Here is a 13,687-nt window from a genome sequence, read left to right on the forward strand (position 1 = left end):
GAGTATCTCAGGATCCGGTAGTTTGTTTCAGTGGGAACAAGTAGGGACTAAGAACGGATCAGGGACAGTTTTAGCCGTGACTGATGTTGGAGCTCCGTGGAGCTTCAACTGGCCTTCAGGTTAATTGATGAGAAGGCGGTGGCAACTAGAAAATGTTTAGATTACAGAAGTACGATTAGGAGTGTAGACGAGTGTACTCAAGGCCTCCGAGTGGGAGATTGTTGGGTTCGTAGGCCTTGTGTGGCCCGGTTTATTTATTTGAAGTTCAAAGGACAGACTGGTGTAGGGTGGCCAGACCGAAGCCCGGCCCGGTTTGGATTTCTTGTTTAATAATTTACAAACCCTAGTTCAGTATTTATTTAAACAACGCTATGTACTCGTAACAATTTGTCACTCAATAAAGAATATCTAGTTGCCACCCGTGGACACAGGTCAGTTTAGACCGAACCAAGTTAAATCCTCGTGTTCGTTTATTGCTTTCGTGCTTGTGTTTGGTTCGTGTGTGCGTTTAATCCTAACACTTTTGACCAGTTTACCTATCAATATTTTGGTCGATTTGGGTTATATTAATACCATATGCAGATTTTATTAATTTAACTAGGTAACACAAATAATCCAAGTGTAATTCGGTCTTTTAATAATTAAAATTTTAAATGTGATTAGTGGGCTGGCCAAGGGTTATATGGGTCAAACCATAAGAACTAAAATCGTAGGTAACTCAGTAACTTATATACCTGGGTGCAGAGCTAGGATATTAGCGCCACTTATAAGTAAATTAGATGCTGAGCCCGAGGCTCCAAAAACCGACAAATCATCCATCGGTAACATCTCATCTATATATTTATAAAACCGCTGCTTTAAAGATTCCACCAGAGCCTGCACGCCACGAAAACATGTATAACTATCACATTTCAATCAACCTCGTCAATAAAATAGTATTAAAGGACGGGTTGAAAGCGCACAAACCATCTGATAACCTGGAAGCTTGTCAAGTGAAGAGTAACTTTGACCATCAAAAGTTGCACCAACGATATAGAAAATGGAATTGAATAAAAGCCCAATTCCTTCTGCCATACAGTGATATGCGTACAAACTGTCATCCAAAACACAATCTTTCGCGTGTTTTATAATCGTGTCCCATGTCTTGTTACTTGACCCGCCAAGTATCTGTTTTATTATTCCAATAATAATAATAAGTGGCTGGTTTGTGGAAAACTTTATGTGACATGGAACTAATAATACATGCTATGTTACCTTGCGTAGTGCGGACTCGTTTGTGACATATATTTGTAAGAAGTGTTTCACAGTACAAATTCTGTTTGACCCCAACCGTTTATGAAATGCCCCGTCTTTTGCTATCTTTTCTAAACGCCATATGTCATCATCTAAAGCTGGAGGATGGTGCTTCTTGTATGCTAAACCATGAAAAAAAAATACTATTAGTCATGATATGATTATAATTATCGGTAATATTAACTATTTTCCAGGTTTTAAAGTAGATGGGGCTGTCACAGATTTTGGACTACACAATATTGCAGGGGTATTTTGGGAGCTTCGCTAATAAGCGGACATTTTTCAAAAAAAAATATATATATATATATAGACTTAAAACATTATAAGATATTGACTCAGAGAAATTTAGATGCTGCAGTTTGACCTATTTAACTTAAGATGTGTCAAATGGGTCCGATCGGCTTGTAGACAATGGAAGCATATTCAAACACATAAAACACCTCTAAATCACTTTACTAGAAAAAGTTGCACAACAAGTTTCCAATAATATAATCTTATGTAAACACACTTAGTATGTTCTTTAATAACTAAATCCAAAAATAAAAATAAAAATAAAAAATTGATAAAAATAGTGTTTTCGGGTCAATCTAACCAGTTTTGACCTGTGAATAAAACCCCTCTATACCACTTAACTAAAATTTACACAAAAACTTTTCAATAATATAATCTTTCTAATCATACTTATTATGTTCTTTATCTATCAGATCCAATAAAACCGATAAAAGTAAGGTTTGCAGGTCAACTCAACCAGTTTTGACCTTTGAATGAAACCCCTGTAAGACACCTTATTAAATAAGCCACACAAAAATTTTGTAACAATATAATCTCTATAATCATACTAAATACACTTTTAAATTACAAAAAAAAAAAAAAAAACGGATAAAACAGTGTTCACCGGTCAATCCAACCAGTTTTGACCCGCTTTGACCTGTGAATAAAACTCCTCTAAATCACAAATTAAAAAGTATCACAAAAATCTTTGTACTAATATAATCTCGGTAGACATACTTAGCATGCTCTTTAATTACTAAATCCAAAACATGGATAAAAATAGTGTTTGCGGGTCAACCCAATCAGTTTTGACCCATTTACAAACTTATACAAAAACTTTGTAATAATATGATCTCTGTAACCATACTTAATGCGCTTTTTAATGATCAAAATCCAAAAAAAAAACTGAAAAGCAGTGTTTGTAGGTCAACCCAACCAGTTTTGACCCGCAAACACGCATAAAGAAGACTTACATTCTCCACGTTGATCTTTCACCACAAATGGCTCACTTATCGCTTCTCGAATCCTCACTCCCGAAACTGCACGTGCACCTAGCCTAAACGTTCGACTCCGCCTCCAACTTGAATTATCAGTAAAATACACATCACCTAAATCACTGACCCCGTCTTTTAAAACAGTCACTAAATCACCTGCCAGTAACGGTCGTTTCCCGTCTCGTGCATATATAACTTTACCCTCAAAATCATTTTGAGACCAATCTTCATCATCATCAACAGTGAAGTCACCATCAAGTGGAACAAAGTGTATCTTTAAAGAAGATAACGGTCCCGTTGATACTATTCGATTGTTATTAGTGTCGAATAACACTAGTTTAACTGCAGTGTTATCCTCAGATTCCACCTTGCTGCCTGTGAATAACATTTGTGGTAACTTGGTTTGGAAATGAAGCTGAAAAGATGTCGTGTCGCATGATTCTAGCACGCCAAAGGGAGATCTGTTACAAACATGAGATCGTGTCAAATGAACCTTCTAAACATATATATACACTAGAGTAGCTATTATTACTCTGCAATTTTAAACTAGAGTAAAAAAAAATAAAAAAAAATAAAAAAAAACTAGAGTGATATTATCACTCCAGTTCAAAACAATAGAATACTTGTATAACAACTCTACTTATTTGTACGTTTTCCATGTTAAAAGTAGTTTGTATTTTACCCCAGCACTATATATATAATTAAAACTTGAATGAGATGGAGATCTAACCTTGGTGATGAAGAGCATAGGCGTTGACACACACGTTGCACCTCGTCTCGTACCTACCAGAAAGCGGATCGTAGCTAGTAACTAATATACGAAAGCATGCATAAAATAAAATAATAGTAACTCAGTTTTCCAAGTATGTCATTGAAGTCAGTTAACCATCAGGTGTTCTAATCCTGTATAATGTTTCTATGAATGTTAAAGTATTAAATTAAGTGAGCCGGATAATAGTTATATGAATTTAGGTTACTGTTTAGTGATTATTTTTCCAAATAGACTTAAACCTAACAGCTATGAAACTTGGTTATTATTGAGTGATTTTCTTTTATCACTACTAGTATACTTGAGGTTAATTGAAAACAAAACTTACAGTTATTAGTAACAAGATTCATATAATTCTAAAAAACTTAAAAATCAAATTATTAAATAAAGGCAGTGAGTAGAGTGATCTTACCCATCTCCGAATCAATGGTTCCAAAGTCGAAGCTAACTCTTGAGATGAAAACCCATGCATGACATTTCTAGCAAGAGCACGCCCGGCCATGTCAAGAAAATATTAACAAAACTGAAAAAATCTTAATCACTCACTTTGATGAGACAAGTTTTTGGTTGGATTTATTATTGACAAGTTTGCAGCTGCCATCTTCTTCTTCACCCTCACCTAAGTGTCGTTTCAGTACCATCAACACCCAAAAATAAACTATCAATCAGTGAATGGTGCATAAATAAAATCCAAACAGCCAAAAATCATAGGCTATTTATAGAAAAAAGTGTGTGAAAGCTTCTTTGAAGCATCCTAGTCAATTGTCAACTATATAATAATATGAATTATGAGTAATTATGAAATCAACAGTATAATAGTATATGAACTACGTGGACCGTTGTGTGTTAATGTGGGCGGGTGTGGGTTTGTTGGATATCCTATCCTAAAAAGGAATCTTTTTTCTTGTCATATATGTAATTATAAAATTAAGGTTTTCCAACAAGATTGCTTGAATTATATATGCACCTTTTACAATAATAAATCATTTAATTCTCGACAAACTCAAACTTGAGACGACAGATCGAGTGTATATGGAAGGCACCTACTAAAGTACCATAGTACCAACTACAAACGAAAAATAGCTATTTTTTACTTGATAATAATATTCTAATGATCGATGTCGATGTCGATGTCTGATTAAGTTGAAAACTAATTGCATGGCGTGCAACTTAGTTTGGTAAAATTATCATTCTTCAAAGTGAAAATCACCAAACTGGTTATTTTTACCGATAATATTGACAAGATAGTGTTTACTTTCTTTCTTTTACAAAATTATCGTTTAATGGATAATTTTGACAGAATATTGTTCGCTTTACTTCTTTTATAAAAAAATAACCTCTTTTTAGTAAAATTTGTTCCAGCCAACCAGAATATTTCACGTGCTACATCCTATTGTATTAGCATAATAGATTTCTCTGGCATTGAAGAATGGATCTGTTGTCCCAAGATTGAAATCTTTTGCATCAAGACACACTTGTCAAACTTTTCTAAACGTAAAGACTATTATGTCCAACTAATCGGTCATTTTGATGATTTTCCTTTAAAATGTTTAAAACATCATTTACTATTGTAATCAAGATACCAAGATTTTAGCATAAGTTATCACATACTTATATAAAACTTATAATAACTTAATACATGTTGCTGCCAATTTTCCAATTTCTTCAAGGCTTTGGTTATTCCTATACATTTTAACATATTCAAACACCTACCATACAAGTCGTGTACGGTAAATGTAAGAAAAAGATGATAACAGGCAAACAAATATTGGTGTACGGAAATAACATCCATTTCTTTAATACAATTAGCAGTCACAAAGTTCCATCACGATTTAATAATTGCCATGAAATTCCCAAAATTTTCTACTTGATGCTTTGGTTCACAATCTACAATAAATTACTCTCACTTGACGGTTGCTACAAGTTACTCAATTTTTTAATGCATTAAATAACATAAAAAGGTAAAAGAGTCAAACATCAATTATATCACTGTAAGAAAAAAAGAGAATAAAGGAAGCCTGGTGGAAACCACAGAGAGACGTGTAATGATTCTCACTATATATATTTACTAACATTATTAAATCAATTAAACGTTGATTTTCTATTGAATAGTCGTCGAGTAAGCCAACAAAACGATACGATATTAGTATTTGGCGGTAAAACAAAACATGATGGACGACAAATACAAAGATTTTGGTGGATTGAACATTAAAAAGTCGTTGTCGCTGATCCGTTCAATGCAGTGGAAGAAGTAGAATCTCTTTCATGGGAATCATCCGCTTGGTCAAAGATTTCAAGAGATTTCTTTCTCCAATATTGTGTCTTTTGAATCAAGTAGGGTTTAGTGTTGACATGTTTCTTTCACCTATAATTTTAATATGTTTTAGTATAAAGAGTAAAGACTAAATTATTTTTTGAAATATTGGTTTTTAATACTCTCAACTTTCACTCATCGGACAATAACACTCCCAACTAACGATTTGTCTCCCAACACTCTCAACTTGTAACTTGTTTTCTTCTATCACTCCCGAACTTAACGGACCCTAACTTCATTAGTTTTGTTGCCGATGTGGCATGTTTTTGCAGATTTGGCATGTTACATGATTTCTTTTAATGTTTTTTTTAATTTATATTAAATGGTAAACTGGTCATATCATATATTTTTATATTTGGTATGTTTTAATAACCTGCGTATACCTCGTATGTTCACCGATCAGAACTTTCAATTTTTGATTTCACAATCCCAGATAACTAGGCTTTCAATAACCATCATCGCATATCAAGTCCAGATTGATTGTTGAAGATGACGTCCAATTCAATTGTGATATTCAACAGGCGTATATTATACCTAATATTATTCTTCCCTAAATCAGCCCTAAATCATTATCGGTTCAGGAACATCAGGTTTTACTTCTCGTTAATCTTTACATCAATTTCGATTTACCAATTTAATTTCGATTTACCAGTGTTTTCAAATTATCTGTGAGAATTGGAATTTAATTTATTATGGTTCAACAAAACTAATCGGATGATATTTTCGGTACCTGATGATGTTTTGATCTAATGATTTCCCGGTCCTCTTGTACTAGGGAAAGGTCCTCTCAATGCTCTAACGCTCACACCGGATATGGACCGAACTGTCTCACGACGCTCTGAACCCAGTTGTCTGTCCCTTCGATTTCACCTGGATCTTAATTAATCATGTCATAACTCACACAGATTTATGTGTCGACAAGAGAGTTAATGACGGGTTGCTATATTTAGAAAGATATCCGTTTGTTAAAGGCGGAATCAATAACAAACATACGGTTGCAATGAATAATCAAAGGTAGAAAGCACACACAGGATTCACTCAAAAGATTTCCATTTATATAATATTAATCATACAAAAGGATAATCGATTTAGGGTTTTCTCGGAATCCTATGACAGCCGTCACACAATATTCTCTCAATTAATGTGTCTGTCTTATCCGTATTGTGCTCTGTTTGGCGTTGTGCCCTAAATATTCTATTTATAGGCCTGCCAACCTGGACAGCTTTCATTCCTTCTAGAAGCCCTAAATACAGTCATACATATTCAAATTACATATTCAAAATAAACTAAGTGTAAAACATGTCTTCCGGGTAGGCTTTGCATCAATCTTGTCTTTCCGAGTATGCCTGGCCATCCTTCATAACTTGGTAACATAGAAGTGTGCTCGGGATCAGTTTCTGGGTAGACTTTACTTAAAGAGTATTTCACTAAGTAAAATACTCACCGAGTAGACTTCAGTCTTCTTGACTTTGCCAGACTTTGCCCGACAACTCCTTACGAGCAACCTTGTTCTTCAATGATCCATTTCAACTCCTTGCTATAAAATAACTTATTAGCAAAGTGTACTCGGGAGTACTGTTCCTTGCTTGAGCTGAACCTTACCCGATATTACTTAGAGATATTCCTTTAGATTATCAAGCATACTTGGATCATACTTATTAATGAATACCTTGCCCGGTCTTCCAATTTCTTGGCTTCTTGGACTTGGATAACCAAACCTTACTCGGAAGAGTAATATACTTGGCTCTGAAGAACAGACTTGCTTGATAAAGTGAACCTTGCCCGGATTTACATAAACTAGTGAACCCTACTCGGAAACACACTAATTTGCAATCCCTGCTCGGATAACCACTTAAGAAGACTATTTGAAGTAAACCTTGCCCGGTAGACAAAATTTCGTACTCGGCCAAATAAAAGCTTGCTCGGAGGTCTAAGGTGTGCTCGGATCCATTACTTAGCAAATTCAGAGGAGGTTGAGAAGATTCCAATCTTCCATGTACTTCATTTTGTCAAATCTTTGACTCAACAATCTCCCCTTAGGTCAATTTCTTGACCCAACAATCTCCCCCCTAGATTGGAACACCTCAGCTGACCCAAAACATTTCTATGGTTACTTACACTTAGCAAAAATACACATCAAATCAAAAATCAACATTACATATTCAAATAACATAAGCAAATTACATAATCAGAAAGTTGTCCGAAGACATTACAAAACAAAGCCTAATCTTGAAATTCTTCATTTCAGCCAGAGATGCTTGTTTAATTTTCTTGCTCAACCAAGAATCTTAACAGTTCTGATTGCTTAGCACTTGTAGGCCTTTGCCTTTCTTTGTAATCAGAGAGATACAGTGCTGCAATCACCTTCAATTGCCATAGATTGAATTTTCTGAAGTCATTTTTAGAGAAGATCTTCACAATCTCTCCATTTTCCATAACATTCAGATGTTCAGTCCTGGAGTCACAAAATATTCCGTTTGGCATAATATTATGGTTGACTGAAGGGTTTTTGGCTTTTACTGCAGTTTTGACAAAAGGTTTATCCATCTTCAAGTGCATTTGCTTTGATTTTTCTTGATTAGTCACAAACATCTTCCTTTTCTTTGTATTGTTCTGTTTTGAGACCAAAGATGTTGTCTTTCTGCAGAATTCCTTTACTTTGGATTTTCCTTTAATTGTCATCTTTGATAGACTAGCCATCTTTTTGGATATTCCTTTGTTCTTACCAACTAGAGATTGAGCTGCTCCCTTCTTCATGTTCAGCTGTTGTCCTTTCATTTTCTTGAAGTTGCTCAAAATCTCTTTTCTTGTCATTATTTTTACTGAATCAAAGGGAATTCCATTCTCAACTAAAAATCTTGGTTTACCATCATATTCACTCAAGAACTTTTGAACTTCCATTTCTTGTTCCAAATCATCTTTCAATTTCAAATATTTCACTTCATTGTCTTGAACAATCTTTTCTTCACTCAGTGTTTTTGAAATTTTATCAATTACAGTGTCTAGTTTCTCTTTCACCTCTGTCTCTGGTTCTTCTTGTTTAATCAACTTGAGTAGAGATACTAGCACACCATTTGGAATTTCTTCATCATTTAAACAGTTTCCAATCAATTCTTGTAGGACTTCTCTCTGATTATTCTTCACTTCATCTCTTAGCTTTCTCTCATCTTCAAACATCTTCATCAAGTTTTCTTGTTCTTCAAAGTCTTTATCAGACATCATTTGAGAAAGAAATTCTCTGTCATAAATTTCTGTCATTCTTTGCAATAGACTTTTTTGGCTTCTGATTCAGATTCATTCATTTCTGAGTCCATTGTATTCTCCTTCTGAGAATTTAAAGTCTGATTTCATCATCCTCTTGAGCAATCTCTTTCCCTTTTAATTTCTTTCTTTCCTCAAGATCTTTCTTTTCATCTTCTGGAACATTGTCAGCTTCATCATCTGAGCTGTTCTTTTCATAAATTGAGAGAAGCTTCAGCGAATTCTCCCCCTGATTCAGTGATTTCTCCCCCTGTTTTGGTGATTTCTCCCCCTGTTTTGGGGCAGCTGAGATCTTCTCAACCTCAGACATTAGGGTTTGAACTCATTGCAATGCTTTCTTCAGTTCTTCAGAAAGATGATGTTTGTAGGAATTGGAATTACTTAGAGTTGGATCCACTGCTGATTTTCTGTTATATCAATGAACACACAATTATCATTTAGATCTCAAAGTAAGTATAAAAAAAATTAAGGTATAAATAATATTTCAATTCAAACCGTTGTCTTGAATGATGTATAAATCTGCACAAAACACAAATGTAAGTTACTCTTGAAGTGTGAAGTTTCAAATTTGAATAGCATATGCAGATCTTCTTTTAATGAGAGTTAAGACAAATGTAAAGATATCTGCAATTTTTTCTGCCGAAATTGCAGATAAAGTTCTTTTGTTTCTGCTTTTTTCTTTTACATGCCAGGTAAAGTGAGAAATTTGAAAAGTGTTTTGTCTTTTAGCTTATAAATTTCTTATCTATTTAAAACTGTGTAAAGATAAGGTAAAGTGTGCTTCTTTGAGAGTAAGAATTTGCAGTGGGAGGAGAGAGAGGGAAATAATTTTGAAAAATTTGCCTAACTCCCTCTTTTATACCTTTTGAAAGTGGGTTTTAAATGCTCTTTGTCCTTTTGTGAATTATTAGCTGTCAACCAGTAACATTATCCACTTGATATATTAAACTTTTAATTTCATTTAAGTTCATAAGACCTTACTCGAAAGATTAATATATCCAAAGTCTACTCGGTATACTTCCACATACAAACCTTACCCGGTCAAACTTTGCTTGGAAAATTTTCATTTTGAATATACAAAGTTTGCCCGAATTCTTCTATTTATAAACCTTGCTCGATCAAGTAAATTAATTTAAAGTTAAGACATGATGAAGAAAGCTTACCCGAAATACTAGATTTCTTGATAAATTAATCACAAGGCAAATAATCAAGTATAATCATCAAATAAACATCCTTACTAAGAATCAATTAAGATCCCCACATAGATTTCTCAATTTTCAAATTAAAACTTATCTAGCATGAACCCTCATAAGAATCATAATCCATTTTATCATAATCAATTTTATCATACTAACTAACATATTCAATCAAGTAACACATTCATTCAAGTATGCTTGAAAATATAATGTGCCCGAGCAACCTTTCTGATGTAAAGTGTGCCCGAACAACAATCTTATGCAAAGTATACCCGAATAACCTTCATATAGTACAAGGTGTGCTCGGAAGATAAAGTGTGCTCGGAAGCAAAGTGTGCTCGGAAGGTTAACTTTTGAAATTACCAAGCATATTGAAGGAACACAAGTGTACCCGAAATATTAAGTGTGCCCGGAAAACAAAGTTTGCCTGAAAACACTTGTAATTTCAAAGAAATCATACGCACACATATCACAAAACATGCTTGGAATGAAATTAAAACACATAGACATTTAAGTGTGCTATAGTCTAAAATTTCATAGAGCTTGCCCGAAAATCCTATGTTAGCACTAAGCTTGCTAGGATAAACACATTTAATCATCAGGTATGCCCTTACCCGAGGGATTTCAACATGCCAAACCATACCCGAAAAATGACAAACTTAAATAGTAATATCTAAGCATGCCCGGAAAGATTAACAAACCTTTCCTAACGACATATTCACACAAATCACAAAGCTTACTTGATGTACTTGACTAAGTTCATAAAGTTCGCTTGGAATCACAATCAGCATATAACATGCATATCTTGCCCGAAATAAGAATTTCTTGTTAAAAGCTAGCTATAACAACACATAATCATCTCAAGACTTCAAGCTTGCTCGGGAAATGAGTACAACAGTGTACTCTACTCGAAAAGTGTAAACACTTCAAAGCATGCCCGAAAATCATAAAGTTAGTCAAAAATGACTAAGCTTACTCGGAAAGGTTGAAAATTATCAAACCTTACCCGAAACAACATATTCACATATAATCTACTGTTTTGTACTCGGAAAGTTTGTAGTTCATTAAACCTTACCCGAAACAACATATTCACACATAATCAACTGTTTTGTACTCGGAAAGGTTGTAGTTCATTAAACCTTACCCGAATATACATAATCAAACAGTTTGTGCTCGGGAAGGTTATAAAGCATCAAACCTTACCCGAACTTACATATTCAACCTTTTTAGGCAAAATGCAACTCTTTTTGACTTAAACCACTTTGTCAAAATATATTTTTCTTTTCATATCATAGTTTAAGAGCAAATGGTGCATTTAGAGATCAAATTTCAGTTATATTTCTCTTCAAAACAGTTTCTTCCATTTACTGAAAAAATCTCAAGAATGGGATCATATTGACTAAGTAGCTATCTCAATACTTCACTCTCAGCATTATTATGACAACATAGATAGGTTAACAGCATGTATAAACTTAGCATGAATTTCATCTCTTTGGTGATATGATTTAGGTTCATTTAAAGCATAATGCATTAATGGTCAACACTGTGCTATGATGCCTCATATCTCTTCTCAAAGCTTATTTGGCTTTCCCCAGATCACCCCAATTTGACTCCAACCTCCTGTATTTGGTCAAAAATAGTTTTTGTATGACAGAACTTATTGTATTTTTGTATTTTTAGATTCAAACATATATAGAGGTTGAACGTTGGACTTACAGTTAGTAACATGCCTTTCATTCAAGATGAGACAGATTTTGCCAACATCTTTGTAGTTCTAGTTGTAACCCTCTTGTTTGATAAAATATTTAAAACATTTATCAACTTTTGGTTGATTTATTCATCTTCCCCTTGTTTTTTATATTTTCTCAAATTTTCTTAAAGTATGTTCCTTGTCATATTTAAAGATGTTTCATTTTTGGTTGACCAAATAACAACAGGCTCGTGTATGACTGGGTAATCACTTTTCTGCCTATCATTTGGAGAGATTTATCTTGAGACATGCAAAGACAACTATGCATCTCCACATAAAGATTAGCATATTCATTATGTTTATATCACCTTAGATTTTACATCATCATGGGAAAGCAACCATACATATTAATGACTATACTAAGGCCTTTTAGCCTATTAATTCCATATGATCAGCTAAGTAGTCAATGTACTATCATTTCCCATAAACACAGTTTAATATTCAATCACCCCAATATCTCTTCATTGTCAGGTTAATGGCTATCCTGTTTGACCAAAAGTAGTCAACAGGACCAAACATACATGTGCATATATGTTCTTTCAAAGTTAGAGCTATTGACATAGTTTTAAGTGAAGGAATAAGAAACAAGTCATAATTGCCCCAAATGCATTCAGTTTTCAGGTCATTGGCTATCCTTTGAATCTGAGAGATTTAAGGACCAAACATACACAAGTGCATGTCCTTCCAACTAGGCAAATGACATAGTTTTCAGCAAGAACAACTATTTGAGACTTTTCTTAAAAAAATCCTTCTTTTAAGCTTCTTAAAAGCTTGATCTGAATAATCTTATCATATCTCTACACCATTAATCAACTTGCTCATGTTTTGATCAAAATAAAGTATTTATGCAAAATTCATTATAAAATTCATTAAATCACTTAATTTTGACATAAAACACATTTTGACATAAACAGTTGAATCACATAATCAAATCTAATCATTCTTAACATCATCAAGAAAACAGACTGTACTAACATTCAATGTCTATCCTATCTTAACAACATCAGAAGATCAGATAAAGCACATATTCAAGTAACCATAAACATGTGATTACTCATGACATCAGACAAGCATTCAATTTCACCCAAACAGATCAAACTACTTATCATAACATCAGATCAGTTAACTTGATAGTCAAGAATTATCATCAATTTCAAACAAATTGCACAGATATTTACTTAAGCACATATCAGTTAACTTCAAACATATTCAATCAACATTCAGTCGAAACATATTCAATCAACATTCAGTTGAAACATATTCAAAACATATTCAATCAACATTCAGTTAAAACATATTTAATCAACATTCAGTTGAAACATATTCAATCAACATTCAGTTAAAACATATTCAATCAACATTCAGTTAAAACATATTCAAAACATATTCAATCAACATTCAGTATGTGTAATCTCTAATAAAATAATCAGTTATCACAGAGATACACACAACCAGGCACACATCCTTAATCAGATTTCATCAGAGTTGATCATACCCAGGGCTTTCAGAAGAAAGTTGAACCTGGTTCTATCAAGTGGTTTGGTGAATAGGTCAGCCAAATTGTCACTTGTATCAACCCTTTGCATTTCAATCAAACCTTTTTCACTACAGTCTCTGATGAAATGATGTCTGATTTCAATGGGCTTAGTTTTGGAATGTTGAACAGGATTTTTAACAGTAAAATATGCAGCATTATTGTCAATAAAAATAGGGGTGTTCAAGAAATTCAAACCATAGTCCGGCAACATATTCAGCTTCTGCAGTAGAGATTGAAACTGTAGTCTGCTTTTTACATTGCCATGACACTAGCCTTTCACCCAAAATTTGACATCCACCTGA

At 33.7% G+C, this 13,687-nt stretch overlaps 1 protein-coding gene across 1 annotated transcript; it reads right to left on the bottom strand.

Moving 5' to 3' along the window:
- Nucleotides 1-616: 616 nt before the first annotated feature.
- LOC143617025 (calmodulin-binding protein 60 B-like) lies at nt 617-3,980 on the bottom strand. The gene is made up of 7 exons (XM_077089698.1): nt 3,874-3,980; nt 3,740-3,806; nt 3,289-3,341; nt 2,538-3,019; nt 1,255-1,415; nt 967-1,167; nt 617-876 (listed from the first exon to the last, which is right to left on the bottom strand). Exons 1-7 carry the CDS (start codon nt 3,966-3,968, stop codon nt 727-729), a joined length of 1,209 nt encoding a protein of 402 aa, XP_076945813.1. The 5' UTR covers nt 3,969-3,980; the 3' UTR covers nt 617-726.
- Between the last annotated feature and the right edge of the window lie 9,707 nt (nt 3,981-13,687).

This window comes from Bidens hawaiensis, unplaced genomic scaffold (genome assembly GCF_021521415.1).
Source record: "Bidens hawaiensis isolate Kalapana, Puna unplaced genomic scaffold, B.hawaiensis_p1.1 tig00051394_1, whole genome shotgun sequence".
NCBI lineage: Eukaryota > Viridiplantae > Streptophyta > Magnoliopsida > Asterales > Asteraceae > Bidens > Bidens hawaiensis.